Source organism: Globicephala melas, chromosome 15 (assembly GCF_963455315.2).
Source record: "Globicephala melas chromosome 15, mGloMel1.2, whole genome shotgun sequence".
NCBI lineage: Eukaryota > Metazoa > Chordata > Mammalia > Artiodactyla > Delphinidae > Globicephala > Globicephala melas.
The window spans coordinates 5143146-5161331 of record NC_083328.1 but is presented as its reverse complement, the minus strand read 5'-3'; the positions used below and the strand labels follow the sequence as shown (position 1 = coordinate 5161331).

At 45.3% G+C, this 18186-nt stretch overlaps 1 protein-coding gene across 4 annotated transcripts in view; it reads right to left on the bottom strand.

The window, feature by feature from the left end:
* LMTK2 (lemur tyrosine kinase 2) overlaps positions 1-18186 on the bottom strand; it is a 174792-nt gene that overhangs the window by 20368 nt on the left and 136238 nt on the right. For all 4 annotated transcript variants that reach the window (XM_030846117.2, XM_060284180.1, XM_030846115.2 and 1 more), the window contains 3 exons: positions 17368-17455; positions 7097-7233; positions 358-442 (listed from right to left, as the gene is read on the bottom strand). In XM_030846117.2, coding sequence (XP_030701977.2) covers positions 358-442; positions 7097-7233; positions 17368-17455 — 310 coding nt within the window. The remainder of the gene's footprint in view (positions 1-357; positions 443-7096; positions 7234-17367; positions 17456-18186) is intronic.

Genomic DNA, 18186 nt, shown 5'->3' with positions numbered 1-18186 from the left:
CCATGTAGACAAAGAACTGCCTTACATTTGCGTGATGTTTTTTTGCCCCACATTATGGCACCTCACTCAGCTGGGCTACACAAACACACACGAATAAAAATCTCAAATACTTCATTTATTTTCTTTGGGGATATAATTATAACAGAGTTTTAAAATCCAAATCCCAAGCTTACCGAATTTGAGCTGAAATTTTACTGAACATGTAACAGAGAAATATTTATATGACGTGTATTTTATTATACAGGTAGCAATAATTTACCCCGCTTTCCAAAAAGGCATGGCATTTCGTGATATGACCACTTCATGAGCATGAAATTAAATCAGGTCAAGGAGAGGACCCTTAAACCTTTGGCTTACCTTGTACCTGCTGAATCCTATTCCATAATCTCCCACTTTCACATTTAAGTCCGAGGTAAGAAAACAGTTCCGCAGGGCTAAATCACTGAAAACAGAAAGAGTGAAGTGAACACGAGAACAAGGAGAATCAACACCCAGGATGATGTGACATGACATTGCTATGGCTAAAGGCTTTCTTGAGTAATCAGTTAGTGTACTGAGCTCCCTGCTTAATAATTCGTGTTTTAAAATCCTTTTTCACAGATAAAGATTAATACCATATTCCTAATTACTTAAAGAATGGAGATGATCAGATTTTTTTGTACATCACTCTGACTGCTAAGGTTAAATACTGACCATATCCATACCTTGTTCTGCATTAATACCAGATTTATGGCTCATTTCCTAGTATTTTTAGAGTTACCAAGAAAGAATTCTAAATTGGCTAAATTGTCTGAAGTTTTTAAAATAACTTGCATTACCTGAGTAGTCGTCTAGTAGTAGTCTCTTTGATGTAAGTAAAGAAGAATAAAGTTACAACTTCAAGCACCCGAAAATAACCTACATTATTGAAAACGTTTGGTTTTTAGCTCCTTTTTCAAAGCTGTGCGAGCGTTATAAGGAGACCCTTTCCAAGTCACTCTCCTTTCTTCCAAACTCCACCCACCTCCCCAAGAGGGAGGCAAAGAGCGTATTTTCGAGACTCACTGAAAACAACTTACTTACATAGTTTATTTAAGAACAAGTTCATTTTCAGAAACACCTAATTCGCAAAGTAAAAACTACTTTTTCTAAAGGAACTTCCCATAAAAATAGCAGATTACATTTTTTGGATTTCACCTTTACCCCTTAGAATCTTTTTAATTATCAATTGGCACATGAATAAAAAAGCCACTAAATTGAAATAGAATTGGATACCTAATTTATAGTTTTAAATCACAAATAAAAGTAATCAGAAGCTGGATTGCTATAGTCCAAAATTTAAAACGTTTGTCTTTATATGACTGTAGAAGACCAAAAACTTTATCAAATTCTTATTTTCGATGATTTTCATTTCCAAAGCTCACATGTCTGAAATGTAATAATAATGAGAACGAGGACAGCAACAGCTAAGGCTGATGTACTTCAACGACAGCCTGGTGTGTACAACGACACTGATCCAATCGTACAATAATGGCTAATGTGAGCCAAGCACTTTACACAAGGTGTTTCTCTAAGCACCTGACACGTATTAACTCACTTAATCTTCACGACAAGCCTTTGAGGTGGGCACTATTATGTTCCCCGTTTATAGAAAAGGAAACTGAGGCACAGAGAACTGAAGTGACTCTGCCAGGGTCAGTATTTCCGCCTTTCACCATCAATAACCACCACCAACAATCCGTTATTACCAGTCAGAGCACGGTGCCGTGCGTGCAGCTGCTCCTCAATAAACGTGCTGATCTCAATTTCCAGTTAGATGTGCTCAATTCTTCTTTACACTATGTTTACAAGCCGTGTTTTCACGGCGCACCATCCAGAAGACATCAGGCCTGTGGAGGCATCTGGGGAAAACCTCGGGACACCCCTACTGTTATAGACAGTATACAGGCACACGTGGGAGATACTGCGGGTTTGGTCCCAGACCACAGCAATAAAGCATATCTCGCAATAAAACGAGTCACATGAATTTTTTGCTTTCCTAGTGCATAGAAAAGTGATGTTTACACTACACTGCAGTCTACTGAGTGTGCAAGAGCATTATGTCCAAGAAAGAAAAAACAATGTACAAACCTTAATTAAAAAATACTTTATTGCTTAAAAAATGCCGAAATAATTATAATAAGTAACATCAAAGATCACTGATCACAGATCATCATCACAAACATAATAACAATGAAAGGGTCTGAAATATTGCGAGAATTACCACAATGTGACACAGAGACAGGAAGTGAGCAAACGCTGTTGGAAAAATGCGCCGACAGACCTGCTCAGCAAAGGGCTGCCACAGGCCCTTGATTTATAAAAAACCGCAGCATCTGCGAAGCGTGATAAAACGAGGTGTGCCTGTAGAAACTTCCCATCTCAAGGAGAGATGTGGTCCCTGTCTTTTGGAGTGAAGGGAGAAATGGACGGGGGCCACATGTGGGCAGGAGAATACAAGGCTCTAAGGCAGCCTGACCCTCTGGACCAAGAGCTGCACCTGTGCGGCCCTGCGGGTCCTGCCGCAGAGGCCCTGAGCACCTCCAACCAGAATTTCTGGAGCCCCTGCAAACAGATCCTTCCATTGATTTATGTATTTATTTATTTATGGCTGTGTTGTGTCTTCGTTGCTGCACGCGGGCTTTTCTCTAGTTGTGGCAAGCGGGGGCTACTCTTCGTTGTGGTGCACAGGCTTCTTACTGCAGTGACTTCTCTTGTTGCACAGCACAGGCTCTAGGTGCGTGGGCTTCAGTAGTTATGGCAAACTGGCTCAGTAGGGTGGCTCGCGGGCTCTAGAGCGCAGGCTCAGTAGTTGTGGCACACGGGCTTAGTGGCTCCGCGGCATGTGGGATCCTCCCGGACCAGGGCTCGAACCCGTGTCCCCTGCATTGGCAGGCGGATCTTAACCACTGCGCCACCAGGGAAGCCCCAACAGATCATTCTCAACCTCCCCAACACCTGTGTCCTAGGACCAGAATTAAAAGCTGAGTGCCAGCATTCCGGCCGGGGCATATGAGTGTCATCTGTGGCGGGGCAGCAGGGCGAGGCCAGCAGGGCACCTGCAGAGCCCCTGGCACCTTCCACTCAGGCCACTAGAGCCACTCCAGGACCACCCAGCTGCCTCCCTCCTCGCCTCTCTCCTCACACATGTTTCCTGCAGGTCTTCAGATACAGGAAAGGAGAAGCTTAGATAAAAGACGAAAAGTTATACCTGCAAAAGACCTGCGGCTCTCGTTATAAACGACATTGTGAAACTCTTACACAATTCAACTGTTGCTCTCAGAGAAGGAGGAAGTGCTTCTCATTACCTGAAAACCAGGGGTAATGAGGAGGAAAACAATGGTGTGACTGAGAGAATTTCTTCTAAACCTGCTCCCTCCCTCTACCCCAAACATCCCGTCACCAGAGTACAGTGGCAAAAGCACTGGACAAAGTCAGAGGCCTGGGAACGAGTCTTGGCTCCACTGCTAAGAACTGTGTGACTTCGGGCTAAGTCAATTCACACATCAGAGCCTCGTTTTTCCTTGTCAGAAAAAGGGGGGGCCTAACCTGTAAGGGTTAACTCATACGGTTTTTATAAGAATAAAATTTTTTAAAATATGAAATGTTTTCAAAACACTGAAGTGTTATCCAGATTCTAAATGATGATATAATTCAATTCAAAATTAGTAAAAATAAACACTCTCTGAAGGCCAATAACATGCCAAGCTAAAGAATAGGAAAACGCAAAGGTGTAACTATTTAATGGCAGAGGTAACTCTTGACGTCAATGGCTGGTTTGGGTCAGGAAATACAAACATACCCAGTATATTCTTCCTTCAAGTTGAAAAACAGGTCTAGTGGCAAAGCTGCCAAGCGATCCAGCCCTGAAAGGCTCTAAAGCTCTGGCCCTGTCCCCCTTGGCTGGCAGCGCGCTCGAGGTGGCCTCAGCTGTCAGTGGGACCCAGCCGCGTGAGCAGAGCCGCGAGACACAGGAAGCGTGCGTTCACAGAGGAAAGGGGTTCTAAACAGCTTCCCATCCCGAGTCACAAGGAAGCATCACCACTTGTTCTCTGATTCCATTGGAATGAGAGTGTACCCATCTCCAGGACTGCTCTCATGGAAACGCCTCAGTGTGGCTGGAGACACTTCCCAAACCATCCTCTCTTCTATTTACGTTACCACTTAGGGTCTCCCAGAGACCCTGAATTCCTGATCAAAAGAGCAACAAACAACCGAAAGTTACAGAATACTCTTCTAGGGCTTGGCCCACGTTACCTTCTGTAATCTTGACCAGAACACTTCAGGGCAAGATTATCCCCATTTCATAGAAGAAACAGGCTCAGAAGGATTAAGGAACGTGGCTCACACTGGTAAAGCTGAGGAGAGGCCACTTAAGAGCACCACCCTGCCGTTGGCAGCCACGAAGGTTTAAAAAGAAAAATCCCTACGTGGGTTGTGAAGAGACTCTGCCACTGACCACCTGAAGGTGGGGTGCAGCTCACAGAGATACAGATAGAGGATTAAGGCAAGAGGACTCTGACATGGCACAAAGACGCAACTCTGCTCAGGGTTTGGACCCCTGCTTATCAAGTCAGCCCCCATCATGCTTCTCTTCCCCGACACACAACACAGCCAGCCCACAGGTCTACAGCAGTCCTTCCTAACCCTCTCACACGTACCTTCTGTGTAAGCTGGGTTATATGAACACTGGGCTCCTGTAACACTGGACACCCACACTCTTAGGGCTGGATGACTTAGTCACCTCGGTGTTTCTCAGCAGAGAGTAACTTTAACTTTAAAACTGGGCAAATCCTACAGAGGTCCTTTCGTGCACAGCTGCCACCTGGGTACTCCTCAAGGCCACCGTCACACAGGTCTCCAGCTACGTGAGCCACCACAAGGCCCACGCCGCGGGCTGGGTGCCCTGTGCACTTAGCTCATTGCAGTGAGCTGGTGGTTTCTCATGGGAGCTGCTCCTTCAGGAAGACTGACAGGCTGGGGACAGGAAGGCCCAGGCTCTTGGCCAGCAGGGCAGGATGGTGTGGAGCGTAACACACTGGCAGCTCCTGCTGTTTATGCGGCCTTCACGAATGTCACGTGTTTGACTGCAGAAACACAGCCTACCCGAGACCCAGGCATACGTCTCCTCTTAGACGATAAGTAAAAATAAAATTTAATTGGGGGTGCTTTACTAGATCAGCTTCCAGTTGGACATGTAGGATATTCTATTTTCAACCAACACAGAAAGTCCGACTTTGAGTTAGCAAACAAATACTCTAAAGTCCAACTTAAAAATACGCCACTACGCATTCAACATCTTATACTAACCTACTGACACAATGCCAAACAATCTGAAAGAGCACATATAACCGAGTCACCATGCTGCACATGTGAAGCTAACGCAATGCTCTAAATCAATTATACTTCAATTTTTAAAAGATGCTATTACGCTGTGCTACCAACAAAAAAATAAAGCAAAAGATTTTGCCCCAGATGGAAATTTTACATAAAATATGGCTACTTTTTAAAATAAAATGAAACAGTTGTCAATGGTTCCAAGAATTTTCTTTACCTTGAGTTTATGCACCTGAATTAAATCCAAACCACGTGAGTAAATTTATCAACTTTATTTGTTCTAAAGTTCACAAGATTCTAAATTAAGTAAAACTTTAACCTAAAGAAACTCACAGGAAGATAACAGTTACTCTGACATCTTTGCCAATTTTTAAAATACAAGAGTAGAAACCGACCTGGGCTTTAAACACAATTTCTAGCTGTCTTTGATAACTTTATGCTGCTGATTCTGATATGATATTCTTTTTAAATGCTCCATTCTCCAAAATCTAAAAATTCCTACACCAAGTATTAGGTAATAATCATCTGTGTTTCACAAAAGATTAACAATACAAATATGCTGGGAATTAACCTGTCATGAAGTTAAAAAACAAAATATAAGACTTCTCCATTATAAAACAAATAGATCTTTACATTTTGAACTTTTGTGTAAGGGTTTCTGCCTTGGGCCTGAAGAAACTCATGATCTTCTGGGTCTCTTAAAAAGCACTTTATCAGAATGATTTGCTCACTATGCAAGTCAGACAAGATAGATGTGTAAGAAAAATGTTAATTTTCCTTCTTCCCACCCTGAAGTAATGTTGAGAATTTGATAGGTATTTTTCCATGTCTGTTCACACACACACACACACACAAACACACACACACACCCCTCTACAAATAGAAGCTTTTTTTTTTAACGTTGTCATAAATATATTCCTGTGCAACCTGCTTTAAAAAATATATAATACTTCATAGACATCCTCCATGTGGGTACACACAGGTGCTCCTTTTCAGGTCTTTCGATTGTTAAGAGTTAAACGACTTTAAGTCAACTAAAGAGACACTGCCCAGTTTTGTCCAAAGACCTGAGAAATAATTTTAAACATAAATCAGAGCTCAAAAGACTATTCACAGAATCATCATCTCAGACAGGACTCAAAGCCCTTTGTTGTTTTAATTACGGAAATTACACTGACGATCTGAACAAGATACGATGCGCTCCAGAGAGCTGCAGCTATTCAAGTAGGAACAGAAAGGCTTGGACAGAAACGTGTTATCCCGACCACTGTGCTGCTCACACACAACCCGCGATCACCCCCAGCCTGGCCTGGGTGGCGTTGGTCGGAGACCAGTGCTGTGACCTTCTATGAGAAGATGACGTCAGCCCTTCAGATCCCTTCCTCCCATCTCCGGAACGGGAGGTGGGCCACGCCGTGAAAGCCAGCGGGTAGAGCCGGAGCCTGAAGCTGACAGGAGGAGGATGCAAGACCGGAACTGTTCCCTCTGCACTCTTTCGCATTCTTTGAAATTCTGGGAATAATTTCTAGGCCTTAGGCTGTATTAAGGCACTCTGTTCCCCGGAAATTGGTTTAAATAGAGCCCCGCTCAACCCTTATTCTGAAACTGGGCAGGAGTGGACACCTTGTTTATACATCGAGAGTTCACGTTACAGCCGGTCCTCCTTGAGCATCCTGCAGGGCCTCTTCCCACACTTTTGGGGTCAGCAGTGCGGGAGGTGCACGCGAGCAGAGGGACCCACCTGTGCAGGAAGTGCCGCTTGTGCATGGCCGCCAGCCCCGCCGCGATCTCGCACGCCAGCCTCTGCAGCAGCATGGTCTGCGCGTCCCCCCGCGCCGGCTCGGGCTCGCCGCCGCGCAGGTAAGCCTTCAGATCGCCCTGCGGAAACCAGCCCAGGTCAGTTTCCAAAGAGGACCGGGGGAACAAACGGGCATCTCCACACACGCCTCAGCTGACCGAGATGGCTGAGATTACTTATTGGAAATTATTTCGTTTTGAGCTTAATAAAGAATAAGCTCACCCCGAACAAGTTTGAAATTACAAAAAAGCAATTCCAACCAAATACTTACTTCAAAGGTAGAGAAAACACTATTCGCCTTTTAGGATCATTCTAAATTAAACATTAGTTTACCTTTGTTATATAAACACAGAGATAACAACAGTTAAAAAAGATAAATTGGCAATAATGCACAATTTAAGTGCAGAAGTACAGAAATTTCCAGGTAACTAAGAGATGAGATGGAGAGTAAAAGAAGTGCCAGTCACACCACCTTCAGGGATCCCAGGAGAACATCACACCACAAAGGCCACCACCAAAGCACTCATGAGCAACAGAGAGGGAGATGAGGAAAGAAAAACGGGGGGAAGAGGAAGAAAAAGTACTCTCAGCGCCGGTAACTGCTTCAGTTCTCCACCGGCTTCCCCAGGGCCCTGTGTTGCCCAGAGACCACTGCGAGAAAGTGCATTCTAGCCACTCCAGAAAAATTCGTGATGTTAATTTAAATAAGCCTGTTCAAAGGACAGCAGCACGGGCAGGAAAATGGGCAAATTCACATTTAGACACCCAGCACACATGTTTCAATGCCGAGTACCCCACGTATTCGCACAAGACTCCCCTATCTTATCCTGTTTTTGTTTCATGACTTTAATTTTAGGGCCGTATGTCTTGGGGGACAGTGTATCTCTTTTGGGAAATACACTTTTGAGGCAATCTTCCACGTTCTGCTTACCACATGATTAAGTATTTATTGATGTGCTTTAATTCCAAGTTTAAGCTTTATATAATCAGTTAATAAAATTTAGAAAGCAAGTCAACAGCTTTCACTTTTCTTTACATCTGAGTCAAAAAAGACTCCAGAGGAAGGAAATTTTTCTCAACCAATTAAAGATTCTGATACAGTTCTCATAACTGCTACTGAAGATAGCAAATGCCTCCCAGAATTAAACTTTAAAACACAATATTCCTTTACTAGCATTTGTCCACACTGCATAATAAATACATTCTAATGTAACTTCTAGGTCCACACCAAGAACCTAAATTTGTTTTCATTCCCAATTTCCATCATCTTAATATGAACGATAATGTTGGTATCAATAACTGTTACCACCGGGGCTTTCGAATGTTTGCCAAGCACTGTTCTGGGAGTTTCCACACCTGCTGCCCTCAAATAACTCTCACAATTTAAAACACTTTCCAGATGTGGAATAGGCTTCGGGAGGTTAAGAACTTTGCCCAAGGCCACAGAGCTAACAAACAGTGGGGCTGCACTTCTACAGTTTACCAACTTGCCAAGAAAACTCTATTTGGTGAGTGAACCAAATTAGCACGTAGATCAAATCGATTATTCTATAAGAATGAGTGTCCAGTAAATTCAAGCCAATCACACAGCTGTGGAGGAGTCTCCCAAACTTAGTGAACTGCTCTGCCAGGGCAGCAGCTGCTCCCCTCAGGACCAAGGTGTGTACTCGCCCACGTCACCATCCTCCTATTTCTTTGAGAACGTGGTGCTTTCCCCGTTTGCTCCCCTAGCAATTACAAGCTGCTCCAGCGGAGAAACAGACACCTTTTCTTCCCCTTTAAAAATACATGCCCCTCCCCGTGCCAACCCCACCTTCACCCAGGCTAGGCTCTGTCCAGCATGGGAGTGGTGGGAATAAACCCAGCTTTGGGCGACAATTAAATTAACCCAGAAAAACTCCAGCAAAAAGCACCAGGCTACAGGCTGATGGGATTTTCGTAAGGTAGTTCATATGGAAACGAAATATGAAAACAAAGAGCTGAAGTTTACTTACATTACCAGTGAAATGACCACTTAAATGCATTTGTCTAACCCCTTTCTTGCAATACCCATCTAAGGAAAAAACTACCCTCACACAAAAGTAGGACTGTGCTGTGCTGCATCTGGCCACTTCTCAAAACAAACAGAAGCTTCAGGCAAACAGCAAGTACTTCCCAAGTGACTGTGGCCATGAAGGCAGGAACGGCAGAGTGGGTGTAGTTATTTTTCAAGGTTCCCTAAAGCATATTCCTTACCACTCACCGTTCTAAAGTTATCTTCTCCCCACAACAGGCCACTCCCCAGATTTCACTAGAAGATAAAGTATAATGAACAGAAGGGGATTTTGCTTCAGACTGCTAACGCTCTGGAAGCTTCCAGCTTGACAAACACTAAAGGCCTCTCCCAACCCGCACTGGGCGGGGCGCAGAGTGAGCGCGACCCCAGAAAAGACGTCTCTAACCTGGGGAGTAAACATGAGCGATTACTGAGGAGCCCATGACTGTTTCCCAAGGATGAGGCCTGTGATGGGTTGGGAGGGACTCCTTCTGTGTTCTACAAAGAGCCTCAGAGCTCTCCTGGCACCACCATTTGAAAGAAAAATCAGCATAAAATCTTTAATTACAGAAAAAAATTTATATTATATAAGTACTAAAAATTGACTCATTCTATCCAAAACAGATAAAGCTGTATTTAGATATCTGGCTTATTTTATTTATGTTTTAATGATGCCTAGTGAGTAGACAGGGATTATTACTTTGGTCCATTATTTGAAGAGAAAAACACTGAGAACAGCAATGTACTCTGAACTAAAATAAAGTTTCCTTTATCCAAGTTTTAAAAATTTCTCAGATCCTCCCCAAACTGCGCCCCTCTGCAAAATACTCAAAAAGAAAAATGTATGACACTAGATGGCAGCAAAGTGCTTACACTGAGATCTCAGATACCAGAGCGGGGCCCCTTGGCCGACTTCTTGGAATGAGTCACTCGAAGACCTTTAGAGGGTTACTCACAAGGGCCCCCATAAATCCCAGCATCAGCTGCCATGAGGGCTTCGGCCAGCTTTTCACAGGACACTGAGAACAATGAATGAACTCCAATACAACGTAAAAACCCAACAAGTAAATAGCTTTCTAACTGAAAAATTAGTTGTTTATACATTTAATAGAAGGATTTCAGAGGAAAATTTGTTTTTAAACAAAAATCTGAGGACTTCCCTGGTGGCGCAGTGGTTAAGAATCCGCCTGCCAGTACAGGGGACACGGGTTTGAGCCCTGGTCCGGGAAGATCCCACATGCCGCGGAGCAACTAAGCCTGTGCGCCACAACTACTGAGCCCGTGCGCCACAACTACTGAGCCTGTGCTCCACAACTACTGAACCTGTGCTCTAGGTTCAGTAGAGCCGCAATTACTGAAGGCCGCACACCTAGAGCCTGTGCTCTGCAGCAAGAGAAGCCACCGCAGTGAGAAGCCCGTGCTCCGCAACAAGGAGTAGCCCCCGCTCGCCGCAACTAGAGAAAGCCCGCGCACGGCAATGAAGACCCAACGCAGCCGAAAATTTTAAAGATTTAAAAAAAAAAAATCTGAGTGAAAGGAGGAAAGAATGGCAGCAACAGCCGCGTGTGCTCGGTGTCCACCGACAAAGTGAAACAGGGAGGTAGGGCGGGAGCCCTGGGAACGCCCCCAGCCCGAGGGTTTCTTAACTCCCTCAAGCCCTCTGACTGTGCCTACTTTTCCCTCCACCACTCGAGTCCCGCCCCGCCCCCCAACATCCACACCTGCACAGCACCTTCTGTTATCACGGATTATTCTCCCTGAGCCCATCCCTTCTCTGCTCAAATACCTCTCAGGTGAATCCCACAAAGAACCTGCAAGCGCCCTCTGCCTCCAAACCCTGTTCCCGCTCCCACCCCACTTCCCTCCCCTCTTCACGGACAGACGCCTCAAAAGCCGGGTCTGCGCTGGCTGGCCTGCCTCCTGGCCCCCCAATCTCTCTCGAACCCCTCGCCCCCCAACAGGCTGGGCTCTAGCTGCTCCTGCTGGGCAGGACCAAGTGAGGGGTCCGTTCCTTCCTTCCCCACCGGTCTCCTGGCTTTCTTCCGAGCTCACTGGCCACTCCTTTCTGGGGCCCCTGTGCTGGACCTTCCCCCTCTTACTGGTCTGTGGGCGTCGGCACGCCCAGGGCTCTGTCTGTGGTCCTCATCCCTCCTCACCGTGACACTCATTCCGGGTGACTCTAGCACCCTGTGGCTTTGAAAATCATCTCTCATACATTTCTCTGACTCAGACCCCTCCACCTCCTGAGCCCCAGACTCATCTGTCCAGCTGCGGACTTGACACCCTTCCCTAGATGCCCTGAGAGGCACCTCAAACCTAACACGCCCAGTGCAAAGCTCCGACGATCTGCTCCATCTCAGGAAATGGCATCACCGCTTTCCCAGTGGATCAGGCCAAAACCAAAGTCCTCATTCTTGAGTTTGCTCTCTCTCGAGACGCCCACATCCAACCCATCACCAAGGCCCGGATCTATTTTCACAAAGAGCCAGGGCCTCGGGGCCCAGGGCAGCAGCCACGTGTGGGGAAGGGAGCCACTGGCAGGGCCGGGGATGAGGCGCCCCCACCAGCCACCCCCCTTCCAAGCCTGATGACGCCGTGTCATTGCTCTGCACGTGTCCCTCCCGCTGGCTCCGAGTGAGAGACACCGTCCACGTGCACCTCTGTTCCACAGTAAGCCCATGTCCTTTCTTTTCTACTCCCGCTCCCGAGTGGCAGAGACACATCACCCATCTCTGTATGCCTGGGAGGGCCCCAGTGCATGGGCTTATGTAACAAACTCATTTACACATAAGACACGGACATGGACTAGGCGTTTTCTGTACAAAAGGCCAGTTCGAAAATGGAGGCTTCCCACTGGTGGAAGACAAACGTACAGCCATTAAACTACCTGATATAGAAGTACACAGAATAAAATTAAGCCATCAGTTAAAATCCCCACTTTGCCACAAGCAATCATGTGACATCAGGCAAGTCAACTAACCAAAGAAGAGAAGACAGAAAGCCTGGTCCTGAGGTTGGGCATGGGTGTGGGCCCGAGAGGCCCTTCATCTCTTGCAGCCCGGTTTTCTAATCTGTAAAACGAAGAAGACTGAGGCAAGAAGACTCAGTGAAGGAGAAGCAAACACCTCAGGCCCAGCACAAGGCCTGGCACAGGTCAGAGCCCTCCCTCCTCACACCGCCACCCCTGTGTGGGCAGCGGACAAGCTTCCCACAGCCTTGGGAGCCCGGGACCCTGCCTCCCTGTCTCTCCTGAGCGGCTGGAGCAAGCCCGGCCCACAGAGGACTGTGGAAATCTGCATACGACACCAAGATCGCTCCCTTGCAAAGAAAAGACTATCATCTCTTGCTTCGGAGTCTGGTGACAGAGGAAGAAACTGCTGACTGTCATGGGAGATAAGACGGAGTGGAGGTGATCTACTTCCTTGTCTTTACCTGGGCCTGCAGTCTGGCCTCCAAGCAGTTGGTCTCGGCTTGTCACCTTTCCAGCTGATCTTTCCCAGCGGATGCCACCCAGCCTCTCCTAACGCAGTGCTCTCTCACCCGGTCCCCACGCCACCCACTGTGGGACCATCTATCGCCCCACCCCCCCACCCCGGTCCACACGCACAGTTGAGCTACCCTGCCTGGCTCACGCTGTTCCTATGACGCTTTCCTGCGGAGGAAAGTCCATCCACCCACCTGTCCACACTCAGACCAAACACCACTTCTTTTGTGAAGCCTTCCCAAAGGAGCCAGTGAGCCTAGTTAGAATTGCTACACAGAACTACTCAAACCTTTAAATTATGATCAATTAAGAAACTAAAAATGAATAAAAATAACTACTACTTCCTGAGCACCTACTATGCCTACAGGGTGGGCAGTATCACTCCCATTTTACAGATGTCTACACTGAGGCTTAAAGAGGTCAGGTAACCTCCAAGGTGATACACAAGTAAGTGGCAGGACCAGCATCTGAAGGCAGGCCCGCTTGGCTCTACAGGCAGAAAAGGCAGGGTCAGGGTGACTCACCCGTCCTCCTGAGAGCACTGGGCACAGCTCTTTGTACTCAACAGGTGCTCATACATTTCTGTTGAGTGACCCTTACCCCCAAACAATCTTGCCCGCATAGACATGTGAGAGCACAGTGTACCTCCTATGGCCACAAGTTACACACAACACCCTGCAGTGATCTCTCCCCTCACGAACACTGCACCATCAGCAGTACACATCGGTGACTCTGGTCCAGCTACCAAACTCAGAAGAGTTTTCATTTTCTTTCATAAAAATTCTAAGATAAAGTGCTTTTCAGAGACTGGTAATTCCATCTCACAAGGAATGACTTAAGTAAGTGTGAAAATATTCTCTCCTTTCTCCTTAAACGATGTTATCACTGAGCATGGTCACTGCCTGGTGACGACGGAAAAGGCCAATGTTCACTCAATAGCTCCTGACCTACTAAGAACATGTGAAGATAGTGGCTCCTTTCACTGTGCCTGCAGTTGCTGATTACCAATCCTGGGCTACAGGCCTCTGGCCTCTGGACCCTGGCCAGAAGGTGCTTTTGCCCTGAATGACGCCCCTCTGCTCAGTCTGGCCTCTTTCTGGGAGGGTTCTGGGGCATCCAGGCTGGGAGCAGGGCTCAGGTGAAGCCAGGCTTTGGGGTGTGCTGGGAACGTCCCTGCAGTCCAGGCAGGAAGGCACCTCTATGGCTCATGGGCCTGACACGAGCTGACCGTTTCTGCTACCTGGTCTCTGCACACACTGAGCCCTGAGGACCTAACTGCAGGGCCAGTGTCCCCGGTCGAGGCCCAGCCCTTGCTGCTCAGGAGCTGGTCCCTCTGCAACTTACTAGGGTCCAGAGATGATGAGAACGAAACTGCCCTCGGAGATAAATGTGACATCACTGCCTGGCAAGGTTGGGGGCTCCCTGGGTTAATGGCCTTTACCTTGATATGCGGCTGGACATTCCAAGTGCTGACTGACAGATTTCCCAAGGGCATACCAGCCTCCTCCAAGTAGAGTTAACAGCGGTACAGCCCCTTCCATAATAGTAGGTAATTACCAATGTCCTTTGTGTGGTAAGAACCACGTAACATAAAATCACCACCCTTCAGTGTTTCTAAGTGTACAGTTCAGTGGCATCAAGTACATTCACACTGCTGTGCAGCCATCACCACCGTCCATCCACAGAACTCTCTTCATCTTCCCAAACTGAACGTCTGTCCCCATTAAACACTAATTCCCCCATCCCCTCCTCCCGCCAGCCCCCGGCACCCACCCTTCTACCTTCTGTCTCCGTGAGTCTGACCACTCCAGGGACCTCATATAAGTGGAATCCTACAGTATTTGTGTTTTTGTGACTTAGCTTCTTTCACTGAGCATAATGACCCCAAGGTTCTTCCACATTGCAGCATGTGGCAGAATTTCCTTCCTTTTTAAGGCTGAATAATACTCCAGTGTATGGATAGACCCAATTTTATTTGTTCAACCACTGATGGACACCTGGGCTGCTTCTGCCTCGTGGCTACTGTGAATAATGCTGCTGTGAACACGGGCATGAAAATGAGACCCTGCTCCCAACTGTTTGGATATATGTACCTAGAAGTGAAACTGCCAGATCTTGTGGAAATTCTAGTTTGATCTCGGGGAGGAAAATTATTGTTTTTCAATTTTACTATTGATCAATGTACCCTTGGGCAGTGCACTTAAATAAAAACGGCTATTCGCTCTCACTGCCAGTGAAAGCTTTTGGTGGGGATGGGCTCCTTCCAGATGCTCAGCCTTCAGGAGTGACTGAGGAGAGTGAACATGACTTAGGAGAGTCACATAAAATGTGCTTCAAGAAGTCACATTTCCTAATTCTGGAGGGCTGTATCCATAATCTTCATCTCAAAAGATGAAAGCCAACAGAAATGTAGGTAAGTAAATACGTATATTCTGAATACTTAGTCTAGGGTCAGTACTTGGAGAATACGCATTTAAATCTGAGATAGAAAAGTATGAGGGAAAAATCCTATGAAAAGAATGTTGGGGCTTCCCTGGTGGCACAGTGGTTGAGAATCCGCCTGCCAGTGTGGGGGACTCAGGTTCCTGCCCTGGTCCGGGAAGATCCCACATGCGGAGGAGCAACTAAGCCTGTGCTCTACAACAGAGAGCAGCCACTGCAATGAGAAGCCCACGCGCCGCAATGAAGAGTATCCCCCGCTCGCCACAACTGGAGAAAGCCCGCGCGCAGCATCGAAGACCCAATGTAGCCAAAAGTAAATAAATAAAATTAAAAAAAAAAACAAAAGCAAAAACACATTAGAACAGCACTAAAACTAAACCCATTACCTGAACCCACTTGGAAGAAACATTAAGCTTTTACTATTCCAGGAAAAACAACAACATTGTCTAGTAAAACTTTCAGGAATGGACAAACAGGGTAAAGAATAAGAAAATGCCAAAGTACATGAGCTAGTTTTATAAACCACCTCGATTAGCCTGGGAACGTGCTACTTCAAGAAGATGGTGGTTCTGCTGTTATTTCTGCTACAGTCACTCATAAAGAACGTTCCCACTGTTACTTATAATCAATATCAGGAGCTTAGGGACTCAAAAAAGATACCATTAAATGTCTCAGAAAAGCAGAACTCTGACAAGCAGACTTGTCTTATCACATAAAAATGCATCTTTGGTCTTCTTTCCTCACCTGCTGTGTCACCTATCATACTGGTCACCAAGAGCTAGACTAAAAGGAGTTATTTTCATATCATGATAAGTAAGGTCATACATACCAGCTCTGATAATTCTGAGATAATCAAAACCAGCTACGCAATAAAACTATGAGAAACATCCTTGCGAACTCCTTCCTCTTCGTTCTCGTGACTCTATTAAATAATCAGGCTAAATGGCAATTATCACATGTCTGCTCCCTCTAAGTAGGAGGCCTAGAGGACAATGGCCAGTTTTCTCTCTGGGTCCCTTGAGAACAGCACGCTGCCTTTCTACACCAAGTGTTCAATCAGGAAGCACCCTCCACGACGGGGGAAACGTGGGGAGGGCACAGAAAAGTAGGATTAACTCTGGTTTCTTTACATGGAGAGAGAGCTTGATGAGGTCCCAGCATCTCTGGAGAAGGGTTAAAATATTGATTAATTTTAGACCTTGTTACACTAAATATGCATGTTGTAACTTCTAGTGTAACCATACACAAAATTAAGAAACAGTATCTAAAACAGTAGATGGGGAAAACTGAAACAAACAAAGAAATTCAAGAATCTAAAAGAAGGCTAGAAAAAAAGCAAAAAAGAAAAGTTGAAACAGGTAAGAAAAATAATACACAACAGGCACATAACATTCCAAATATCTCATAGGTACAATAAACATAAATGGATGACCTGTTCCATGTTAAGTGACCGAGACTGACAGGTTAATAAAATTCTAACCGTAAGCTATTTACAAGAGATGTCAACCAGAGAAGAGGACTGACAGAGATAAACCAGGCAAATTCTAACCAAAAGAAAGCTGGCCTAACTAAATTAACATCAATAAAAATAGACTTAATCCTCAGTAATGCTTTTAATCTTAAAGAGATTGCATTCATAATGATAAAAGTTTCAAATTAAGGGAAGTTATATCAACTCTAAATTTGGATCCCTGACACAGCGGGGTATCAAAATGTACAAAGCAAAACAACTAGAACTATAAGGAAAAATAAGGAAAATCCATAATCAGAGCAGGAAATTTTAACATGCCTCTCAATAACTGATAGAAAACTGACCCAGGCTCCCTCTGCCCTGCCCCCTCCCCACAAATCAGAAGGATACAGGAGATCTGAACAGCCTCATAAACCTGACCCAAAAGATCCATACAGACATACTGTACAGATCACCAGAACACACGTTTTTCTCCCCAGCATCTACAGATAGAATAAAACACTGACCCTGGGGTAGAGGTGAACATAGCCTGGAACAGAGCTGAAGCTGACCCAGAGCCAGTGAGAATCACTTTGCTCTTATCAGCCACTGAGATTTGGGGGGGGGTTACTATAATATAACCCACTGAAAGCTAATATATCAAGTTTATTAATAATTTTTCTTTGGAATTAACTACCTGGGACAGAAGTGAAAGCAGTCCCTCATCCAGCATTTCTATCTGTCAAAAACACTTTGGTAAAAACTTCTGAATACTTGACTTTGAATTTCTACTGAAAACTTACCAAGTCACAGAACTCAAACACCAGAAGATAGGGGATTGCTTCTACACACTGTCCAACACACTGAAGAATATTTGGATGTTGAAGAATACTGGTAAAAATAAAAGTCATAGCATTGTTCATGAGGGAGCAGGCTAGTAAAATTGTTCAAACAGTAACCGCAAATTTAACATTCTTAACGATTTAAATATAATCAACTGAAAAGAGCACAATTAAGATTCTATTTAACAGATGTATTCTAAGTCATGTAATGATTAAGTAATTCAAAGCCAATCAGGCGAACATTTTCACAAATTAAAACATCTCCTAACATAAGAATCTTTAACTTTAGTAATTTAACTTTATAGATATCATTTTGAAGCATCATTTAAAAGAAGGCAAACTATATTCCATGAGCACTTTCAATCCACATAATAAAATACTCAGTTTACCTCTTAGACTATCTAGCTTATATACTATTTTCATAAATCACAGTACACAAACTCTTTTTGGAAAATATTTTGTCTAAAACAAAGTTAAAAAAAAAAGATATGCCAAAATGGCTTTTTAAACTTCAAAACTTTATTCTGAAGCAATAATGAATTAAGAGTAAGTTGCAAAGATAGTGCAAAGAGGTCCCATGTCCCCTTCACCCAGTTTTCCCCACTGGTGACACCTGACACAATCAGTGCAATCCCCAAAGTAGGGCCCTGACACTAGGGTGCGGTGTGTGTGTGGCTTGCAAGTCCTGTTATCAACATGTGTGGATTTGTGCAACCACCACTCAACAGAAATGCAGAACTGCCCCCCACCACGAAGACCTCCCATGCTACCCCTTTCTGC